The 22,853-nt window shown below is 51.1% G+C and overlaps 2 protein-coding genes across 6 annotated transcripts; one reads left to right on the forward strand and one right to left on the reverse strand.

Moving 5' to 3' along the window:
• Positions 1-1,030: 1,030 nt before the first annotated feature.
• On the forward strand, positions 1,031-13,594 carry LOC100856607 (zinc finger and SCAN domain-containing protein 20-like). 3 transcript variants are annotated; one of them, XM_038532903.1, is made up of 7 exons: positions 1,031-1,224; positions 2,008-2,518; positions 3,350-3,539; positions 5,775-5,856; positions 6,312-7,072; positions 7,446-7,898; positions 10,504-13,594. In XM_038532903.1, exons 2-7 carry the CDS (start codon positions 2,117-2,119, stop codon positions 11,556-11,558), a joined length of 2,943 nt encoding a protein of 980 aa, XP_038388831.1. In that variant the 5' UTR covers positions 1,031-1,224; positions 2,008-2,116; the 3' UTR covers positions 11,559-13,594. The 3 variants fall into 3 exon arrangements, with proteins under 3 accessions (XP_038388831.1, XP_038388832.1, XP_038388833.1); XM_038532904.1 differs by having other exon boundaries at positions 2,046-2,518; XM_038532905.1 differs by having other exon boundaries at positions 1,035-2,518; positions 3,455-3,539.
• LOC119871211 lies at positions 5,493-18,580 on the reverse strand. Of its 3 annotated transcripts, none has more exons than XM_038532906.1 (4): positions 18,278-18,580; positions 15,969-16,126; positions 15,124-15,220; positions 5,493-5,813 (listed from the first exon to the last, which is right to left on the reverse strand). In XM_038532906.1, the coding sequence occupies exons 1-4, from the start codon at positions 18,513-18,515 to the stop codon at positions 5,650-5,652; spliced, it is 657 nt and encodes a 218-aa protein (XP_038388834.1). In that variant the 5' UTR covers positions 18,516-18,580; the 3' UTR covers positions 5,493-5,649. The 3 variants fall into 3 exon arrangements, with proteins under 3 accessions (XP_038388834.1, XP_038388835.1, XP_038388836.1); XM_038532907.1 differs by having other exon boundaries at positions 15,969-16,151; XM_038532908.1 differs by lacking the exon at positions 5,493-5,813 and adding an exon at positions 13,326-14,188.
• Positions 18,581-22,853: the final 4,273 nt, after the last annotated feature.

Consider the following 22,853-nt stretch of genomic DNA (forward strand, 5'->3'; position numbering starts at 1 on the left):
GGGCTCACCCAGTTGCTCTCTGGTATTTCTTTCCAGCCACTAAGTGCGAAGTCACCTTTCAGCACTTACCACACTGCATTGGAGATATATGAGTGGTTCTGGGCAGCATTTAAAAAAATGCATCCCCTAGGGGCGCCTGTCTGGCTCAGTCGCTGGAGCACGCGACCCTTGATCTCACCGTGGTTAAGTTCCAGCTCCACGTTGGGCACAGAGATTACTAAAAACAAATAAATAAACTTAAAATAAAAATGCATCCTCTGCTGGACTGCATTCCTTAGAGGAGGCGGGAGTGTTTCCTTTGGGCCAAAGTGGATGTTCCATGACTGATTCTTGAATGAGTAAGCGTCAGTAGGATTCATCCTGAATCTCCCAGGACTGTGCACTCAGGAACTGGGGGTGGTGTGTGGTGTATGTACACGTAAAGCATTTCATAGGGGACATGCCAGAAAAGTACTTTCTTAAGTAGCAAAAAAAAAAAAAAAAAATTCTGAATTGGAGTCCTGGCTTCACACTCGCAGACTTCCTGCCTGCAAGGGTCCTTCTCTGTCTCAGCGCCCCCGAGAGTGCGGGAAAGGAGGATGTTCACACGTCCTCCACCTAGGACGGTCCTACCCGTGGCTCTGAACTCCCAAATCCCGCGTGCCGTGAGGTCCCACCCATCATTAACGATTCGTCTGAAACACATAGACGCCTAGGCCACCCCCGCAGCTTATTGGCTAACGCCGCTGTCAATCTGCGGGCACTGGCGGAGGCCTATGGGAAATGGAGTCCGACAACACCGAGTCCTTCTGGGGCTTGCGTTTCCGCTTCCGGTGTTTAGTGGACGTCCGAATACCCGGACTCCGGGTCTGGGCTTGGGGGTCCGGGTCGTGTGGGGTCATTGCGTAGCCGCGGAGCTGGTGCGGCGGGCCCCGGCCGCCCGTACTCGCGGAGCCTCCGGAGGCGCGCGCAGGTCTCAGCGGGGACGCTGGCCGCCCTCGCCGGCGGGGGTGGGGGGCGGCGTGGCCGGACCGATACCCTGGGTCCCGCCGCCTCGGGCCCAGGCCCCGTGAGGGTCCCGGGCAGGATGCGCCCCTCGTGCTGGCACCGCCGTCCTTCGCGCCGCCCACCGGACCCCGCGGGGAGGACCCTGGCCCCGTAGGCGCCGAGGCCACCCAGTCCGCAGGGCCCGCGTGGACCCCGTAAGTCTTCCAGGGAAGGTCGCCCGCGGAGCCACCTTCCAGTGTAAGTCACGCTCTGCGGGCCAGCCCCTCAGCCCACGGTCAGGGAGCCCCGCGTCTTCCCTGCCAAACATCAGCTCTGTGACCTTGGGCGAGTCCCTGGGGGTCTCCAAGGAATGCAGTCCCTGGGCTGTGATTGACCAGCCGAAGTATCTCTTAACTTTCCTGCCAGCTCTGAATATGAATCTGTGTCTTTATTATCCGTGCTTTTGAAGTTGAGCCAGGGTAGATGTCCCTGTTTGGGAGAGAGTTCTTGCAGGACTGGGGAGGCCTGAGTGGGGGGCCCGGTGCCGAGCCCCCCTCCAGAGATGTGGTTAGTTTAGAGGTTGGATCCTATGCGCCTGAAGCCTAGAGCCCGCTCCACCCGGGCGCTGCTCTCCAAGGTGCTGCTACCTTGTGCACCTGCTCGTCCTTGTCCTGTTCACTCCTGAAGACCAGTGGCTTGGGAGGGTGGGCAGCTATTGTCCCCAGGATATCTCCTCCAGCCCTTCCTCATTCATAAGTATGGATAATTGACAGCTTTCTTGGCCTCAAGTAAATTGCTATGCAAACAGTGTCAGGCTCCCCTACTTTCCAACCAGATTGCTAGCCCTTGACCCTCCTCTCAGACTTTGGGAGGTGCTGCCCCACACATCTCCATCCCCACCCCAGCGACAGAGGGCCAGACTCCACAGGCACCAGGACTTGGGAAGGGGAGAACAGGAGGGCTCTTTCCTTCACCTCTGTCTTTCTGGGCTAACTTGTGATGGTCACTTGCCTTCACTCCGTAATGTATCTCTGGCTCTAGAATTTCAAGTTAACTCGGTGACTCCTATCTCAACGTAGTGTCCCAGTGTGCTAAAGGAAGAAGTTTGAGCATCAGAACCCAGTTGCAAGGTTCTTCTCTGAGCTGAACTATGGCTGTGTCCGTGGGCCAACAAATCCAAACTCCTCAAGTGCAAGAAGACCTTCGAATAGTGAAGCTGGAAGATGATTCCCATTGGGAGCAGGAGATTTCCCTTCAGGAGAGTGACCGTGGACCAGAGACCTCCTGCCAGCGTTTCTGGCATTTCTGCTATCAGGAAGCATCAGGACCCCGGGAGGCCCTTATCCAACTCCGGAAGCTCTGTCGTCAGTGGCTGAGACCAGAGGAGTGTACAAAAGACCAGATCCTGGAGTTGCTGGTGCTGGAACAGTTCCTGACTGTCCTTCCTCAGGAGATCCAGATCTGGGTTAGACAGAAGCATCCAGAGAGTGGAGAGGCGGCCGTGGCCCTGGTGGAAGACTTGCAGAAAGGACCTGGACGATATGGGCTCCAGGTGAGAAACAGGAAACTTGTTCTGAGTGGTTAAAATAGGGGAATGTGGGATCCCTGGGTGGCGCAGCGGTTTGGCACCTGCCTTTGGCCCATGGCGCGATCCTGGAGACCCGGGATCGAATCCCACGTCGGGCTCCCGGTGCATGGAGCCTGCTTCTCCCTCTGCCTGTGTCTCTGCCTTTCTCTCTCTCCCTGTGACTATCATAAATAAATTAAAAAAATAAAAAAAATAAAATAAAATAGGGGAATGTGAGAGACTGCACTCCCTTGGTTTGCCAGCGGTATGGGTGACGCATAGAGCTCTGCTGTTTGTGTCAGGTGCTGTTTGCTTATTCCCTGAGTCTGGGAGCCCAGCTTTCCTTCCAAGCTCAGACTGACTCCAGGGAATCCATTACATAGGTTGTTCTGAGTGTTGGTCCCTGCCATTAAGTATGAGTGGTGCTTAAGGTGCCTTGAACACCACTCTGGTCGAGGAGGAACACACAGATGGACCAAAAAGCTGATTGTTGTTGTTTTATACAATAGCTGTCATTCATCAGCAGCCAGCTGGAAGCAAGAGGCTTCACTGGTCTTCCCTGATAACACTGGACCTTTGGGTCCTACTGAAAAACAGCTGTATTTTTGGTTGGCTGCATTTTGCTGGGGATTGACAGGTGTGGCTCCAGGAGAGAGCCTGGGTCCCAGACCTTCTCTGTTAGTCTTCCACACATTCACACTTCTTACTGCCCTGCAGTGATTTGCATAAGACTGATTTCTTCTTTGTTTCTTTGTGTCTTGGGATGATTAAGCTTTAGTACCTATGGAATTTTGACCACTTCTGGTCCTTGAACAGGGACAGAAGGTACACTCAGAGGAGTTGGGACCCTTGGGATCAGCGCCAGGTTCCCTAAGCATCTATCTGAAGCAAGTGCAGACAGAATCCACGTGTCTGTTACAGGTGATGGTGAGAAACTCACAGCCAGAACCAGAAGAACAGTTGAATCACAACCCAAAAGTAGAACTCCGATCCTTCCACAAGAACGGTAAGAGGCAGCAGTTTGGGGAGGAGGAAGGACCCTTCTGTGGAGAGGGTGTGAAAGTCCCTTCTGAGTGGAGGGAGTGGGATTTCTTTCCACTTGGAAGATGGGGCATGTGAAATGAGGCTGGCCACATGAATCTGGGGGATTCTCAATAGACACCTTCAAAGGGAAGATGAGCCTTGGTTGGCATGTTTTGTAAACTTACATAGGGGAGTCTGTGGCACTTTTCCTTATGTGAGTGGCAGGCTACTGGTCCCAGTAGGTTAGGTGTGGGCACAGATTTTAGGCCTGATTGCTGGGAAAAGCACAAGGTAGGGTTAAACTACAGCACAGTAATTCTCAGAACAGGTACATGTGTCCCTAGACCAATTCAGACAATTCATTTAAAAAAAATTTTTTTAAAGATTTTATTTATTTATTCACAAGAGACAGAGAGAGAGAGAGAGAGGCAGAGACACAGGCAGAGGGAGAAGCAGGTTCCATGCGGGGAACCTGACCTGGGACTTGATCCCGGGTCTCCAGGATCAGGCCCTGGGCTGAAGGCGGTGCTAAACCACTGAGCCACCCGGGCTGACCCAATTCACACAATTCAAATGTGTTATCAAAACTGAAGAAGAAAATCATAAAACTAGGACAGTCAGTAACCTGGATGGAAGGGAAAAGTACATTTTTTTAAATTAATTAATTTATTTATTTATGATAGTCATACAGAGAGAGAGAGAGGCAGAGACACAGGCAGAGGGAGAAGCAGGCTCCATGCACCGGGAGCCCGACGTGGGATTCGATCCCGGGTCTCCAGGATCGCGCCCTGGGCCAAAGGCAGTTGCCAAACCGCTGCGCCACCCAGGGATCCCCAGGGATCCCCATTTTGTTTTTTTTTACCAACCTTCTTTCTGGGACAAAGTGATACAAAGAGACAGGGGAAGACTCTTCTATTTCAGAGCTAAGTCAGGCTAGTCCCCAGAAGGAGTCAAGAAACGTTGTCTCCAAACAGATCCTCGGGCTCTGGGTCTTTCTCTGGAGGAGAGTGGTGGTGACCAGGGGATCCTGAGCACCTCCCAGGTGAGCTAGACTTTTTCTCTTACTCAGGACACATTTTACTACTCATGCAGGGGGGCTTTTGCAACCAACTCTCTTGCTTATCAGAAATGCCAAGGCAAATTTAGCCATCAGGGAGGCCCAGTAACATTATAGATTTCATCTGCCAGAAAAATGTTACCCAAACAACTGTTGCCTAAAATTCTGTGCCTCTTTACATAAGGCAGCACCACAGTTGAGGTAGTGAGGAATTGTATTAAAGTCATTCTTTTCCTTGCTCCTGAGATTGTAAGATTATGCTGATTTGCTTGATTGCCTTAAGGGGAATAGTTATTTCCATATCGGAATCTTGCCTGTATGGTGTGCAGGACTACGGGTGTAGGTGTAGCCAGGGACCAGGGACGACAGCTTCAGAGTCAGACAGCCCTGAGTTCAAGTCCCAGCTCCACTGCATACTGACTGTAGAATTTTGAGCAAGTGTGAAAAATTTCCAGCACACTGCATAAGTGTTCACTAAATGTTAGCTGCTTTCTTGCTTTATTCCTCTCCCTCTGTTCCCTTCCCCTGCCCCTTATTGCCTTTTTAAAAAATATTTATTTATTTATTTTTTTATTTTTTTATTTTTTATTTATTTATTTTTTTTTTATAAAATTTTTATTTATTTATGATAGTCACAGAGAGAGAGAGAGAGGCAGAGACACAGGCAGAGGGAGAAGCAGGCTCCATGCACCGGGAGCCCGACGTGGGATTCGATCCCGGGTCTCCAGGATCGCGCCCCAGGCCAAAGGCAGGCGCCAAACCACAGCGCCACCCAGGGATCCCTATTTATTTATTTTTTTAGAGGGAGAGTGAATGAGTAGGGAGAGAGGCAGGAAGAGAGGGAGAGAATCCCAAGCAGACCCCTCACTGAACCCAGAGCCAAACGTGGGGCTTGATCCCCAGATCCCGAGATCATGACCTGAGCCAAAATCAAGAGTCGGACACTTAACTGACTGAGCCACCCAGGCTCCCCATGCCTTATGGCATGTAAAAGCCAAAGAAAACTCATGTTTTAGTTTCTTCTCAATCTTTTTTGTCACCTGCCCTCTGATGAAGGCAGTGTAAGAGGTGTTTTGTCCCAAGGCAGCATATTTTGAGTAGGGTGTTGTGTTTTCTTAGGAGTTGCTGACACTCGGTGATGTGGCTGTGTATTTCTTTCAGGAGGCACGGAAGAAGCCAGAACCTGGATGGAGGAACCACCTGGAAAGAAGTTGGGAGAGATCTGCAAATGGGGCTGTACTGGGTAAGGGTGTCGTGTTCCTGTACAGAAGTTAGCTGGTGAGTTCCCATAGTAGTTACTACTCCAGACCTTTTTGGGTCAAAATTTTCAAGTCCCTCAATCCTGCTTAAAAAGAGACCTATAATCTAATACCAAAGTCAGTGCTATCGAGGATGAGTTTCTAGAGCCCAGAGAGGATATTGTACCGAAGCTCATCTTAGGAAGACGGTCAGTAAAGCCTCTGGTGGGAGGCTAAATTTTGTTACAGGACAGATGAACATGTTTGTATAGTTCTAGATCTGGGCCTGGATTTTTTCTTTTCTTCCCTCACAGTCCTTTCACCAAGGCTTCCCAAGAATCCCCTGAGACTTCAAAAAAAAAAAAAAAAAATTAATAGTATCTCCCTTCCCTGGCATATAAAGTGGTTGGGATTAGATTTAGCAAACCATTGTGTCTTCTCTTTGTCTTCCTGCAAATAGATTTGCCAACCCACGACCTAGGGTCAACTGCCACAGGGAGGAGGAAAACCCACAGAGCCCAGATCATCAGGGTCTCGGAGAGGAGGGCACCAGAGACTCTCCAGCGAGTGGGAGAAGAGTCAAGCCCAGCTACTTGCCCATCCTGAGAAAACCCAAGACCTGGGAGGAGCTGGAGTGGCAGGGCCTGGAGGATGAGAAGGTGGCAGGGGTGCACTGGGGCTATGAGGAGACCAAGATCTTTTTGGAAATTCTCAGTGAGTCCTGGATCCATGAGAAGCTGCGCACCTGCCATCGGAATCGCCAGGTGTACCGGCTGGTGGCTGCGCGGCTGCGGGAGCGCGGCTTCCTACGGACCCTGGAACAGTGTCGCTACCGGTTCAAAAACCTCCAGACCCACTATCGCAAAGCCAGGAGCAGCCGCACTCCAGGCACTTGCCCCTTCTATCAGGAGATGGATGCCCTGATGTGCCCACAGGCTGCCATCCCCATTCCAGATGTGGCAGGGGCTCTGCTTAGCCAGAGCGACCCTGATGTGGAGCAGGAAGAGCTGCAGGAGGGTTACTGGGGAGAGGAGGAGGCGGTGCTGGCTGAGGCTGTGCTGGAACGCGAGTCAGAGGAGCCGGGGCAGAACACGGGCCACACAGCAGCATCTTTAGAAGGGCATTCAGGAGCCATCACAGAGGATTCTGAGGGGTACGAGCTAAGTGTTGAAGAAGTGTCTGGAAGCCCTGGAATCCCCACCCTGCTTCATGGTCCCACTGGTAAGCCCTCGTCGTGAGCAAGATGGGAGGACCCTGGCTGTCAGCAGGGTATGGAAAGAACCCCACCAACCAGTTATTTCAGAGATGCCATGGGGCCAGGGGGTTCTGCACCATCTGGAAAGGGCTGGGAAGGCTATTTTTACAAACAAGTGGGACAGCCCTTTGTTCCTGTGTGCCATTGAGAAAAAGGAAAAACCCTTATGTAAGAATAATATTTATAAGCATAAAAATAAATGTGTGCATATTGTTGGATCAGGTCCTGTCACAGAGGACAAGGAAGTCACTGAGGCTGAGGCAGGCGGCAGGTGTTTCTGCTGGCCTCAGGACACAAGCAGCTGCGGCATCTTAGCTTTCCTCTCTTCCTTTCCTCCAGGGGTGCACTGGGGCTATGAGGAAACGAAAACCTTCCTGGGGATTCTTGGGGAGCCCTACATCCATGAGAAGCTGCGCACCTGCCATCGGAACCGCCAGGTGTACCGGCTGGTAGCTGCGCGGCTGCGGGAGCACGGCTTCCTGCGGACCCTGGAACAGTGTCGCTACCGGTTCAAAAACCTCCAGACCCACTACCGAAAAGCCAGGAGCAGCCGTGCTCCAGCCACCTGCCCCTTCTATCAGGAGATGGATGCCCTGATGAGCCCCTGGACCCTCACTGGCACCGTTGATGCCCTAGAGGTGGCGGGAGGCCTGTTGTGGAACAGGGGGGACTCTGAAGAGAACCAGAAGGCCACGCTGGAGGATGTGACATGGGATGGTAGTGAACTGGCCGAGGAACCCCAGGAGGAGCCCAGGAGCCTTGGCCCCCAGGCCTGGAAGGGAAGTCCCAGTGGTAAGCACTCCTTCCTACAGTGCCCCTCAGAGCAGTGGGAAAGGGAATCATTTGGGACCGGAAGCAGGAGAGATGGTCACTGTCTGTGCCTCTGGAATGGGCTTGTCAGGAGAACTGTTATTTCCTTAAGGGACGTTGTTGACTGCTTGTCCTCAGATATTGCTAGAATCAGCCCTCTGCTGAAGCTATGGTACGAGGTGACTCACAAGACAACTTTGAGGGTCTTGCTCTGCTCTATAGCAAATGGGTCTCCCTGTCTTCTTTGAGAAACAGCATTATAGAAACAATATTTAGTAACAGTTATAGGAGGAAAGAGAGGTGGGGGTGACTTAACGTTCCAGTTGTTCATTTCCATCCAAAGTACCCTATCCATGTGAACTCTGTGCATATTATAGACAATAGCCTGCCAGCTTAAGACTTGTCTGTTCTTGGATAAACTGGTTACATACCCTAAGCCTCCATCTTCTCATCTGTAAAATGGACATAGTGACAGTTTCTACCTCACTGGGCCATTACTAGGACCCTGGCACAGGGCTAGCACTCAGCAGATGTTGTCATTATCATGAGCCTTGTAATTATTGTTAAATACATGAACACCTTGCCCTGTACTCCTCACTGATAGGGGCAAGTTTCCTGACTCATTAACTAAACATTTTCTTACAAAAACTAGATTTTCTGGGAGGTACTTCCTTTTTTTTTTTTTTTTTTTTTAAGATTTTATTTATTTATTCATGAGAGACACAGAGACACAGAGAGAGAGGCAGAGACACAGGCAGAGGGAGAAGCAGTCTCCATGCAGGGAGCCTGACACGGCACTTGATCCCAGGACTCCAGGATCATGCCCTGGGCTGAAGGTGGTGCTAAACTGCTGAGCCACCCAGGGATCCCCTGGGAGGTACTTCCATTCTCATCTCCCCTACCACTTCCAGATATGGGAACAGAAAGCAGACTACGTAAGAACTCCATGTCCTTTCTTGCTTGTCCTTGAGCAGGACTCCCAGTTCCCCAGCCAGAGGGGGTCTAAAGGTGGGAGGGAAGTAAAGAGCCTCTGAATGCTGATCTCCAGGACTTTCGGAGAACTTCCTGTGCAAATGGGAAATGAATGAAAGCTAGGATGGCACCTACAAGGAAGTCTGACCCGGAATTCTGAACATGGACAAAGCAGCACCGAGTGAAGGCTGGGAGAGCACCTGCTCGCTTGGCCTTCCCGGTTTTTTACTCTGAGGTGCTGAAACAGCAGGTGGTGGCAGAAGAACAGGAAAGCAGGTGGCACCAGGAAAGCCAGCTCTCTTTATTGACCTTGGCTTACAGATATAAATAAATTATCAGTGTTTATGATTTCCCTTTCAAATTTCTTTTTTTTTAAGGCCCTCTTTGTAAGTAAATTCTACCCCCAACATGGGGCTTGAACTCATGACCCCAAGATGAAGAGTCATATGCTCTACCAACTGAGCCAGCCAGGCACCCCTCCCACTTAAGTTTCAATCTGAATTTTTTTTTTCAAATATTTTATTTATTTATTTATGAGAGACACGGAGAAAGAGGCAGAGACATAGGCAGAGGGAGAAGTAGGCTTGATGCAGGGAGCTCGATGCGGGACTCGATCCCAGGACCCCGGGATCATGACCTGAGCCAAAGGCAGAGGTTCAACCACTGAGCCACCCAGATGCCCCTCAATCTGAATTTTATGATTAACTATCGTATAACCAGGTTAATAGAAAAAGTGAGCCTTGGCAACCCCCAATTAAACTGCAGTCAAAAAAATAAAATAAAATAAAATAAACTGCAGTCAACCTCCGATTATTAGAGGGGTGAATTTCTCATGGTTCAGATGAGCTTCCCTCCTTGATGGGGCTCAGTCATTTTGCTGTAATGTGAGAGGATCCAATATAGTACTGTTCTTCCCCCACTCAGATTCTGGACCCACCAAGAAACATAAGAGTAACATTGAGATCAGAATGGCAGCTTTCTAACGAGTAGAGCCACAGGACAACGTGGCTTGATGGGTAGCCACAGTGGGCTTCCTCACACTGAACCCCAGACAACCACAGCATTGCCCACAGCGTTGCCCTGCGGGCATGGAGCCTTCACTGCTGGGCTTCTGAGCCATGTGTGCCCAGCTCCTTGTTAATGGAAGGAATCCTTCCTCCTACTTGAGAAGGAAGGGGGTGGGGAGGGGCCAGAGTTATTCTCAGGCTTGTCCCTCCACCCGGAAGGCAGCATCAAGAAGAGAAAGGTACCTTTTTAGTACTGATTGCCAGCCAAGGTGGGTGGGAGGAGAAGTGAGGAGCCACGCTCGGGGGCAGAGGCTCTTAGGAGTAGGGAGAGGAAGAAATGGGTCTAGACCATGCCCACCTCCCTTCCTTCAGCCTTTCTCCACACAGCCTTCTTGTTTGAAGCTGGGGGAGGGAGGAAGGCCTGCAAGTTGGCTGTCTGACCTGTGGTTCAGCCAGATTCCCATTTCTGTGTTCCTTAATGGAAAGCTGACAGTTTTCTGTCACCATCAAGAAATTCTCAGTGTCCAGAAGGGGCCTCCTGCACATTGTTTGCATTCTTCTGAGCTCAGAAAGCAGGTCACATTTACGGTTTCATCTCATTCTTTCAGATCGTGACATGAGGACAGAGGACAAGGAGAATTCAAGCCAGGACATCTCAGTGGAAGCAGAGCTACAGGGAGCACAGTTAGAGAGACCCCAAATAGATGCTTCCCAGGCCCCTGATTGGAGGAAAAACTGGGCAGGCGAATGTGGAGTGGAAAAGCAGTGGGAAACACCCTCAGAAGACAGACAAAAAGCACTCTTCCCTCCAGAAAGAGATGTAGGTAAACTCCTAGATCCTCAGGGAACCTACATAGGAAGGAAGGCCTGTCTGTGCTGCGCATATGGAAGGCATGTCAGCCAGAGCTCACACTTCGCTGTCCACAGATTAGCCCATACTGGGGAAAAGAAACCTTCCAAGTATGGCCATTGTGGGAAAAGCTGTGGCCGAAACTCACATCTGGTTTGCCACCAGAGAATCCACATTAGGGAGAAGCCCTACAAATGCCCTGAATGTGGAAAAGGCTTCAGTGATCCTTCCAACCTCCCAGCACACCAGAGAGTCCACACTGGAGAGAAGCCCTACAAATGTGGAGAGTGCTGGAAGAGCTTCAACCAGAGCTCAAGCCTTACTCTGCACCAGAGAGTCCACACAGGGGAGAAGCCCCATAAGTGCACTGAGTGTGGAAAAAGTTTCACCAGTATCTCACACTTCAGTGCACACCAGCGAACACGTACTGCTGAAAAACCCTACCAGTGCCCTGAGTGCGGGAAAAGGTTTAGCAAGAGTTCCACGCTCACCAGCCATCAGAGGATCCACACAGGAGAGAAACCCTACGAATGTCTCGAGTGCAGGAAAAGTTTCAGCGACTGCTCAAACCTCATTACCCACTGGCGAATTCACACTGGAGAGAGACCCTATAGATGCGGGGAGTGTGGGAAAAGCTTCAACCAGAGCTCCAGTCTCATCATCCACCAGAGAATCCACACCGGAGAGAAACCCTATGAGTGTGCTGAATGTGGAAGGCAATTCAACAACAGCTCACATTTCAGTGCACATCGGAGGACCCACATGGCAGAGACTCAAAATGTAGTAGGAGCATCTTTAAAACAGCAAGCCTAAGAACACTGCAGAATCCATTCCAAAAATGGTTTGTACTGTCCTGATTATCTATCACGACACCCACTCGAAATGGAGAGAAAGAATTTAGATCCCAGCCCAGTAGATGTTATTTTGTTTCTCTCTCTAAAAACTCACTTGGCTTATGAAATACTACTCAGGGCTTTCTTCTACACACTGTTGTAATGGAAGCTCATTTGCAGAGAATTCAGAGACTGGTTCTGAATTTGACCAGGTCACCATTACAGTATGTGTCCACTATGATCCTATGCCTTAACTTCCAGGCTTGGTAAGCTGGGGGTGGGAGTCCTGTCCCCGAGACCCTCCTCCAAGGATGGGAGCCTCCGCCCTGCTGTGTGGCTGGCACTGTGGCTGGCTGGCTCGGGCACAGAGCAGCACGTGCTGAGCTGTCTCTTCTCAGCACTGGGCAGCTGAACTGGGATTACTTAACTCCCTACACTTTTAAAGATCTTCTATGATCCTCCCTATAGGAAGATGGGGGCCTGGGAACTGCCTCCATTCTCTGCATTCATTTTCTTAGGATTTATATGAAGTGACTGGAAAGGAAAGCACTCTTATCACATTGGAGGAGGGCAAAGGAGAGGAGATCATCGCTGGAGGTTGGCTTTCTACATCATGACTTACCCTTCCTCTCAACATATTAGGTCGAATCATAGGAGATTGCTGTTTTGATCTCCAAAACCAGCAATTTCATGATTCAACCTAAACAGACTTTTTGCAGGGTAGAATTACTCCAGACTGCCAGCAGGGCTGCTGCAGAGCCTTACAGGTCCTGCTGTGTCCTAAGATACAACACTGGGTTGAGGAGATCACAAACAGGATGGTGTAGTGGAGAAAGTCTTTTCTGTTTGTAAATATATCCAGAGCAATAACTAGGAACCATGGCATTAAGAGGACTCCCAGCTGGAGGATCTGCCTCTCTACCACTGGCCTCTGACAAGTACACTAGCTCCTCCAGGGGAGGCCGTGTCCTGGTCCACAGGTTCCTGGAGATTGGGGTATCTCTGTGAGACCAGAGCACAATTCCTGGGGGCACACTCTGACACACAGAGCAAATGGTGCTCGGAAATAAGTTGAATACAGTTTCTCCCTCTTAAAATAGTTATCTTTGGGTGGCTCAGTCGGTTAAGCGTCTGACTCCTGAGATCTCTTCTCTATCTTGTGCCTGGGAGTTCAAGCTCCACGTTGTGTCTCATGCTAGATATGGAGCCTGCTTAAAAAATAAAAAAGTTTCCTTTGTGCATTTAACTTGAAAGTATTTTCCCACAACTTTCCAGAATCCCACCAATTATAAAACAGAGCACTATCTATTCATATGACAATTTCATATAATTAGATTTATAAAATGTGATCAAGTAATGAGTCTTTTTAAATGAACATAAAAGAACTTATTCCAATAAGTGTTACCTGTCAGGCAGTCATTCTGATGGGCTGTGGACTGTATTTGTTGTCGCCATATTGAAGACATTGAGTTTTCCTTTGAGATTTGTCTTCAAACCACCTCAGAAGGCCCCTCTCTATGTTTTTCCAGCACAGAGTAGTCCCCCACACATAAGAAGGGCTTAGTAAACACTGTTAGAACCAACAGTTTGGGGATCCCTGGGTGGCGCAGCGGTTTAGCGCCTGCCTTTGGCCCAGGGCGCGATCCTGGAGACCCAGGATCGAATCCCACATCAGGCTCCCGGTGCATGGAGCCTGCTTCTCCCTCTGCCTGTGTCTCTGCCTCTCTCTCTCTCTCACTGTGTGCCTATCATAAATAAATAAAATAAAAAAAAAAAAAAAAAAAGGAACCAACAGTTTGTTACCTAGCCCAGTTGCCTCTCTTATCCACGAGACTTGGCTCTGCCCAGTATCTGCTTTCTGAAAATAAATTCCCTTCAAAGGATGTCAATTTGTTACCATCGAGGAGACTTCAAAGACCCTATTTTTGGAGATGGTTTTCAAAAAGATCCCAGAAATTTGAGTTCAGAATGTTTTTGTAAGGCCAGGAAATAAATCTGACGTGTTATTTTAAATCATTTACTCTTTTGAATGAGAAAGTTTTTTCTTGGGTGGAAATTCATCATACTAAAACCAATGTGGCTGTGCTTTATAAAAAGACTTTGGAGGTAACCAGATTCCCTTTTGGAAACCTTTGCCATCATACTTCTTTAGAATGGAACAAGGAGATTCAAATATAATATCCACACAATTTCATCTCACATGTATTTTCCCCTTAGCAAAGCAGTGGGAAGACTGAGCTGGAGATTGTAGATCTTTCATACGGATTGTACAATCCTTGATGCAATAGGACATGTAAAGGCACTACTTTCAGTTCTCTGCGGAAGACTAGAGCAGGGTGTTAACACTAGGCGACTATCACATGGAGAGGCTTCCCAGGGAACCAAATGCAGTATGTACTTCTTACATGGTCTGGATTTTGATTTGAAGCTAGTCATCTGTTACATTGCTCAGGAGTGTTTTGATTTACCCATTTGTCCACCATGGTCCTTGGCATGAGCAAAGCTCTGGGGGCTTTTATTTTTAGCTCAACTCAGACTCACAATCACGGCTTCAGAGTTTTTGAACCAGGCAAGCAAAGTGGCTTTTGGAAGCTGTTTCCTTGGAAATCCCTCAAGATGAAAATAATAAAGAAAGTTCTAAGTGGGAATGCATGAAATTCATCTCTATCATAACAGTTGCAGGAGATGACACAGTCAATCCAATTATGTGTTGCAAAATTTTAACAGAAGCAGCTCATAGCAAAACCACTGGCTCTTATTCTCATTTACAGATAGCAAGAAATGGGAGTTGGGTTTCAGAAGCCAATCCTGCTAGCTGAAGCTGATGCAAGTATATTCACCCATTAGATAAATGAATTCCAACTGCATCCTATTTGTGGAATGGTCGAAGGGTGAGCTGCTTTTGTCAAGTTGTCATAGAATCAGCCCCAGGCCAGAGGCTTTGTGAGCCTGAGGTCCCCCAAGGCTGTGCCAGCCACATGGGTGGGGCACACCTGCTGACCTGCACGTGATCCAGGCCTCCCCTCAGCCCAGAAGCCCCCCCCCCCCATACACACTGGCTTTGCTAGCTCTGCTCCCCCAGCAGAGAACACGACCCTCCCTTCAGGTCTCTCCAGACTCCATCTTCCAGAGTCTTCGCAGTTCTGTTAGCCCTCCAGTCAGGAAGGCAGGGTGAAAGGAGAGCAGTTCCGCTCATTGCCTACTGAGGGAGGCAGGCCCTTGCGGAGCCCTTCACTGCAGTGTCCTATAACCATCACAGCTGCTGCAGGTGTGGGGCACGTGGGGCACGTGCAGAGCTGCACCTGGGGCCCCCCAATCTTTCTGATTCCACCACGGGGTGGGGGACCTTGATCACCCTATTCTCAGCCCCAAGCTGTGCACTCTTGGGAGCCACGGCGGCTGTGGGGGCTGGGCTGTGAAGTCTGCACACAAGGGAATGATTGTGTGTGCTCAGAATGACTCCTGAGAGTCCCTGCCACAGCCCAGTAGGCAAGGACAGTGTCTTTCTCAGGCCTGTGAGATGCTAATGTGCAGCAGAAGCCTACCTTTCGCAGCTGCTCTGGACAGCTGGTCCCCTTTGCCCTGGGTCGTGGGTGCCCCTGCATCCAGGCCACAGCACCTCTCTGTGCTCCGCGTTCTCATCTGCAAAACAGAGAGGTAGTTGAACTGTCACTCCTGGTTCCGAAGTCTGATACCCCAAACACATTGCCATCATCCAGACCCATCACCCTCGCTGCAGCCCCAGGGTCTGTCCCTAGTGTTGTGAGGCCCTGGCCAGAGAACACAGCGCAGCCCTTGTTTAATTTTTTTTTTTTTTAAGGTTTATTCATCTATTCATGAGAGACACAGAGAGGCGGAGACATAGGCAGAGGGAGAAGTAGGCTTCCAGTGAGGAACCGGATGTGGGACTTGATCCCAGGACTCTGGGATCACGCCCTGAGCCAAAGGATCAACCACCTAGGTGCCCCAGTACGTTTGCATTTCTGTGCAATTATCCCACCATCCAACACCAAAGCTTTTTCATTGTCCCAAACTGATGTGAACTCCCCATGGACTCTCACCCCAGCCCCTGGCAACCACTCTTCTACTTTCTCAGTGAACTGGCCTAGTTCAGGTCCCTCGTGTAAGCGAAATCATAGATTTGTCCTTTGTGCCTGCCTTACTTCCTGGCACCGGTTCTGCCCACGCCCAAGGGGGTAGCACCAGGCAGAGAAAATCCAAACCACTTCACTGACTGGTGATACTTCCTAGACAGAATGTAGCCAAAGCGATAAATGAGAGCAGATCCAGAGGCCACAGATGTGGACGCCTGTCAGATGTCCTTGCTCCTCCCGCCTGGAGGAGGAGTACCTGCCCTCGCCCAGATAAGCGCAACAGCCACCTCCCTTACCTGCTCTCTCTGGAGCCGTCGGGGACGCGGCACGGCACTCAGGGCCCTTACCGACCGGCCACAGCCCGTTCTCTCAGTCGTGTTTCCAGCTTGCCTCGCTCCCCAGGCTGGGGCTGTGCCTCTTCTCACTTCGTCCTCTCCCATGCTGTTCCTTCGGCCTGGAACAGCCCACCGTCTCCTTAGCTGGAGGGAAGGGTGCAACTCCCATACCCCCTTTCCTGATCACAGCTGGTCTCTGGCTCCCGCTCTCACGACCCCTTCCCTCTCAGCGGTCCTTCGATGCCCCACCAGCAGGGCCAGGCCTGTGGATGCCCGCGCCGCCCACCCCGGCGGCCAGCGTGCTGCTTCGCACACAGCAACCGCTGGGGGACGCCCGCTCCCTCCCTCGGCCCTGACTGGACCCCAACTGGACGCCCACTGGACCCCGACTGGACCCTTACTGGACCCCGACTGGACGCCCACTGGACCCCGACTGGACCCTTACTGGACCCCGACTGGACGCCCACTGGACCCTTACTGGACCCCAACTGGACGCCCACTGGACCCCGACTGGACCCTTACTGGACTCCGACTGGACCCTGACTGGACCCCGACTGGACCCTGACTGGACCCTTACTGGACTCCGACTGGACCCTGACTGGACCCTGACTGGACCCCGACTGGACCCTGACTGGACCCTTACTGGACTCCGACTGGACCCTTACTGGACTCCGACTGGACCCCGACTGGACCCTTACTGGACTCCGACTGGACCCTTACTGGACTCCGACTGGACCCCGACTGGACTCCGACTGGACCCTTACTGGACTCCGACTGGACCCCGACTGGACCCTGACTGGACTCCGACTGGACCCTTACTGGACTCCGACTGGACCCCGACTGGACCCTTACTGGACCCCGACTGGACCCTTACTGGACTCCGACTGGACCCCGACTGGACTCCGACTGGACCCTTACTGGACTCCGACTGGACCCCGACTGGACCCTTACTGGACTCCGACTGGACCCTTACTGGACTCCGACTGGACCCCGACTGGACCCTGACTGGACTCCGACTGGACCCTTACTGGACTCCGACTGGACCCCGACTGGACTCCGACTGGACCCTTACTGGACTCCGACTGGACCCCGACTGGACCCTGACTGGACTCCGACTGGACCCTTACTGGACCCCGACTGGACCCTTACTGGACTCCGACTGGACCCCGACTGGACCCTGACTGGACTCCGACTGGACCCTTACTGGACTCCGACTGGACCCCGACTGGACTCCGACTGGACCCTTACTGGACTCCGACTGGACCCCGACTGGACCCTGACTGGACTCCGACTGGACCCTTACTGGACCCCGACTGGACCCTTACTGGACTCCGACTGGACCCCGACTGGACCCTGACTGGACTCCGACTGGACCCTTACTGGACTCCGACTGGACCCCGACTGGACTCCGACTGGACCCTTACTGGACTCCGACTGGACCCCGACTGGACCCTGACTGGACTCCGACTGGACCCTTACTGGACTCCGACTGGACCCTGACTGGACCCTTACTGGACCCCGACTGGACCCTGACTGGACCCTGACTGGACCCCGACTGGACCCTGACTGGACTCCGACTGGACCCTTACTGGACTCCGACTGGACCCTGACTGGACCCTTACTGGACCCCGACTGGACTCCGACTGGACCCTGACTGGACCCCGACTGGACCCTGACTGGACCCTGACTGGACCCCGACTGGACCCTGACTGGACCCTTACTGGACTCCGACTGGACCCTGACTGGACTCCGACTGGACCCCGACTGGACCCTGACTGGACCCCGACTGGACCCTGACTGGACCCTGACTGGACCCCGACTGGACTCCCACTGGACCCCGACTGGACCCTTACTGGACCCCGACTGGACTCCCACTGGACCCCGACTGGACCCTTACTGGACCCCGACTGGACTCCCACTGGACCCCGACTGGACCCCGACTGGACCCTTACTGGACCCCGACTGGACGCCCACTGGACCCCGACTGGACCCTTACTGGACCCCGACTGGACGCCCACTGGACCCCGACTGGACCCCGACTGGACCCGCAGCGGTCACCAGGGCGGCGCTGTTGGCGCTTCCTTCCTGCGCCCGGGTCTGAGTCCTTGGCTGCGGGTCTCCTGGCCGCCTGTGCTTCCCTCCCGGCGCGGGCTCCAGGCTCGGAGCGCGGCTCCTTCCGCAGACGCGGGCTCCGGCTCCCCAGAACCCCAACCTCGCACCGGTGGGGCCGCCCCCCGCCCCCCAGGCCCCGTTAGGTAGTTCGCACTCACGAGAGAAGCGCAGCGTGCCCCGCCACCGCAGCGGATCTGGCCCGGGCACAGGTCGGTCCCTGAGCCCGCCGGCTGTGGGGCTGGCGAACCTCCCTTCCAGAAGGGTCCGGGAGCCGCAGGCAGTTCCCAGCGAGCGGCCGGGGCTGAGCCTCCAAGGACGGCCTTTGAGACATCCCTTGCTCCTCTGACGTGCCTGGACATGCCTCCTGCTCCGCCTGGCGATTTCCTTCTTTATCATGACACCTTCTGTTCTAGAACACACCCTCTGAGCACACACGAGCAACAGCCGCCCCAAACCGAATGCTCACCTTGGCTTTTCTGCCGTCTGTTGTTTCTTGCTTCCTCCTTTTAATCTCTCCACATTGCTGTTGAGCCTTTCTCTTGTATTTTGAATTTCTGTGAAGCTAAAACAGCTCCTGAAGGCTCTCTCCCTCCCTTGCTACCGAGTCTCCACTGTCTGTGCCCCAAGCTGAACTGGAGTGGATCCCATGCGGACTTCAATGTGAACCGCTGATGGTCTTCAGGCCCCCCTAGGGCTGGATGCTCCAGGGCTTCGTCCTAGAGTAGCTGAGAGAGTCCCAGCTGTTCCTCCCTGGGGACTGCATAGGTTCCCAAAGGAGCCTTCTGGAAACTGGAGGGGAGGATTTGTAGCTGTCCCACAATTTGGAAGCACAACTGGCACATGGTGGCAGAGGCCACACAGGCATAATGACTGAGACTGTCCCACACAACCCACGAGCTGCTGGTGTGTGGAGGGCAGGGACTGTCGGAGTGGTTCACATCCTCGCAGCATGAGCATCACCTGGGAACTTACTCAAAATGCAAATTCTCGAGCCGCATCCTCAAACGTGAGGTGGCTTTATCACGTGGTGACTCGGCCAGGTGCAACCACTGTGGAGGCCGAGAAAATTAAGGCCGTTCTACCTTAAGTTCAGCATTAGCACAAGTACAGCCATCTGAGGCCCCTGTGAATAAGAGCTGAACTTTACCTTACTTCAGTTAAGCCCCGTATCAGAATGAGAACAGAGCTCAATGCCCTTGAAAGCCCCACATCAGAATGTAAATAGAACTTGAGGAATTCCTCCACCTCTTCTGAAGATCCCCTACACCAGCCCGTAAAACTAAGCTGGAACCCACCTCGGGGACCAAGTCCCTGCTCCGCTGTGGCTGTGTCGGGTATACTTGGACCCAAGCTCAAGCTTGTAAATAAACCCTCGTGTGTTTGCATCGGTGTTGGCTCCTTGGTGGTTTCTGGGATATGTAATCTTGGGCACAAGACCACATTCCCCAGAATTCATTTCCCTGTCTGTTTTCAGGTAGAGCGAGCCACAGGAGTCGTTTGGGGTGAGATTTGGAGATAGTGAAGGGGCAGGCATTTTTTTTTTTTTAAGATTTAATTTATTTATTTATGAGACACACACACACACAGGCAGAGGAAGAAGCAGGCTCTGTGCAGGGAGCCTGACGTGGGACTCAAACCCGGGTCTCCAGGATCAGGCCCTGGGCTGAAGGTGGCGCTAACTGCTGAGCAACCCAGCAATCTGTTTCAACCAGTCCTCTAGGCGATTCTGACACATGTGAAAGTTTGAGAACCACTAATGGAAGGGAACTTTTTTATATCTATATAAGGACAGTTTCGCACAGTTTTAATGTACCTGAATTTCCCAGAAACTCTACTATGATATAAAACTAAGGAAAAAAGTACTTTCTTTTGTTCAGAACTTTTCAAGGAGTTTTGTTTTGTTTTTAGTTTATTTCAGTAAACTCTCCCCCAACATGGGGCTGGAACTCACGACCCCAAGATCAAGAGGTGCATGCTCCGACTGAGCCAGCCAAGCATCTGATTACATTGCTATGCAGAAGTATGAACATTTATGTATTGAAATACATTATTTTGTATTTATACTGGTTTTAAAATTGTAAGTAAGCAATTTTCCCTGTAAAATTTTACTTCAGGATACTAAAGGGGTGTTTACAGAAGGCATGTTGGGGTACACAGTGTTGAGGGCCACTGTCTTGTATTAATAACAGCTTGAGTGAGTGTGTCTGTGTGTGTCTGGGAGCACCCACAGTTTCTGGGCCACATTTTGGTATTATGATTATAGGAATTGGGTAGTTCCCCAGATATATATTTTTTAAGATTTTATTTATTCATGAGAGACACACAGAGAGAGGTAGAGACATAGGCAGAGGGAGAAGCAGGCTCCCTGCGGGGAGCCCAATGTGGGACTCCATCCAGAGACCCTGGGATCAGGACATGAGCTGAAGGCAGATGCTCAACTGCTGAGCCACCCAGGTGCCCCTTCCCAGATTTTTTAAATGAAAATATCTTTAGTTGGGGCACCTGGGTGGATTAGTTGGTTAAGTTCTGGTCCTGATCTCAGGGTCATGGCCATAGGGCTCTGTGCTCAGTGGGGAGTCGGCTGCTCCCTCTCCCCCTGCTCTCTCAAATCTTTTTAAAAAAGAAAGAAAATGTCTCTGACATGGGAATTTGCCTCAAAAGTTTGAAAAAATGTACACACAAAATTACCCTACCCCCAACATCCCTTTGGTGCTACTTTCTTGAGTATTGGATAATTCAGATTTTCTACTAAAAAATAGTTTACATTGTTTTTAAGAAAACTGTCTTGAGATTTTCAAATTAACATATAATTGTTACACACTGTTCTCTTATAACCTTTGTTCTCTTTTTTTTCTTTTTCTTGCTTAATTCATAGGGACTTAGATGTAGTGGATTTGGGTTCCGCCTCTCTGCTGTGTACTGCAGGTGCTGCCTCCTGCTCATTGCACCTGCCTTTCAGGGCCCCTGCTGGCAAGCCACCCCCCCCCCCCCCCACACACACACACACACTCTGGTCCCGGCACACACAGGACACTGGAGGGCGGGAGAGGAGCCAGGGAGCTTCTCTGGGACTCCTGCAGTCTCCGGCTGTCTCCTCTGCAGTCCTAGCTCCTGCCCCAAGGTCACAGCCCCAGGCCAGGCCAGCAGCATTACTGTGTTCCATTGCCCCTGGGACGCCCAGGGTTCAGCTCCAGTCACTCCCCCACCACACTCCTGGATCCCTCTCTGTAACTTCCTGCTGCTGCTCCTCCCTCAGGGCCCCACCTTCCCTTGCATTCTCTTTCAGACTCATAACTAAATTCCTGAAACTGAATTACTAGGTGTCGGTTCAGTTTTTCAGGCTGGACCCTGAGTGATGTGGATTTTTATGCTATTTTCTAGCAAGGCAGATTTTGAATTGGTGCATCAATTCCATTTTCTAAATGACTCGTTTCTTCTTTCATTTGGTGAAATAATATAGCTTAGCCAGTGGTGTGCTGCAGTGTTTGCCAATTTCTGTGGGGTAAGTATGTCCATCATGGCCAATTTCAAACTGTCAGAGTGATGTCACCAACAGAGCCGAGGTCTACAGGACCAGCTCTCCCAGGTGGTGGTGGTGTGTGTGTGTGTGTGTGTGTGTGTGTGTGTGTGTGGTGATGGGCATGACAGAAGATGATTTCAGAAGATGGTAAAAATGATCACATATTGAAACTGAATATTTTAAGTTAAATTTCTCCAATATGTAACACTCTCTCAATTTCACTGTTAAATAAAATCATTTCATTTGAAAATGTCTTAGGTTTTTCTCACTTCAAGATACTTCCTAAGTGCTATGAATTGAATTGTGTACTGCCGCCCGCTCCCCCAGATTCTTAGGTTTCAACTAACTAACTAACAAACTAACTAATTAACTCCCAAGGTGACAGTATTTGGAGATACAGTCTTTAAGAGGTAAATGAGGTTAAGTGAGGTCGTGAGGGTGAGGCCCCAATCTGAAAGGACTGGTGTCCTTATAAGAGGACAGAGGCCAGAGCTCTTTCTGCAAGGACACAGGGAGGCCCGGTGAGCACACAGAGATGGGGGCTCCCACCAGCCAGGGCCAGAGGCCTCAGGAGGAAATGTGCTGGCACCCGGCTCTTGGACTTCCAGCCTCCAGAACTGTGAGCAGTGAGTGTCTGTGGTGCTGTTAGGGCAGCTGACCTGAGAATACAAGTATGCTCACCGACAGAAAACCAGGACACATGATGGCCATGAGCTTGTTTGGGGTGACAAGAAAGTTTTAGAAGTGGTGACGGTTGTACAACATTGTGAATGTGCTTAATTCTATTAATTGTATACTTTAAAATGAAAAGGACTGGCAGATTTTTACATATATTTTACCACAATCTTTAAAAAATTAACAATATACCCAAACCACCAAATCGTACACTTTCAGTGGGTGAACTGCATGGTGTGTGAATTATATCTCAATAGAGCTATTTTTTTTAAAAACTCAGAGCCCGGGATCCCTGGGTGGCGCAGCGGTTTAGCGCCTGCCTTTGGCCCAGGGCGCGATCCTGGAGACCCGGGATCGAATCCCACGTCGGGCTCCGGTGCATGGAGCCTGCTTCTCCCTCTGCCTGTGTCTCTGCCTCTCTCTCTCTCTCTCCCTCCCTGTCGATCATAAAAAAATAAAATATTAAAAAAAACAAAAACAAAAAAACTCAGAGCCCAAACTGACTAGTAATCAAATAATTTCAAAAGCAAACCTGCTGA

Source organism: Canis lupus, chromosome 3 (genome assembly GCF_011100685.1).
Source record: "Canis lupus familiaris isolate Mischka breed German Shepherd chromosome 3, alternate assembly UU_Cfam_GSD_1.0, whole genome shotgun sequence".
NCBI lineage: Eukaryota > Metazoa > Chordata > Mammalia > Carnivora > Canidae > Canis > Canis lupus.

What these genes read in the sequence shown, in the direction of transcription:
- LOC100856607 (XM_038532903.1), top strand. Translation starts at nt 2,117, where the DNA reads ATGGCTGTGTCCGTGGGCCAACAAATCCAAACTCCTCAAGTGCAAGAA. An exon ending in CCTGCTTCATGGTCCCACTG is followed by an intron (nt 7,073 to 7,445) that starts GTAAGCCCTCGT and finishes CCTTTCCTCCAG; the next exon opens with GGGTGCACTGGGGCTATGAG. An exon ending in CTGGAAGGGAAGTCCCAGTG is followed by an intron (nt 7,899 to 10,503) that starts GTAAGCACTCCT and finishes TCATTCTTTCAG; the next exon opens with ATCGTGACATGAGGACAGAG.
- LOC119871211 (XM_038532906.1), bottom strand. Translation starts at nt 18,515, where the DNA reads ATGATAAAGAAGGAAATCGCCAGGCGGAGCAGGAGGCATGTCCAGGCA. An exon ending in GACGGCTCCAGAGAGAGCAG is followed by an intron (nt 15,221 to 15,968) that starts GTAAGGGAGGTG and finishes TCTGTTTTGCAG; the next exon opens with ATGAGAACGCGGAGCACAGA. An exon ending in GTCCAGAGCAGCTGCGAAAG is followed by an intron (nt 5,814 to 15,123) that starts GTAGGCTTCTGC and finishes ACTTCTTTCCAG; the next exon opens with GTGGTTCCTCCATCCAGGTT.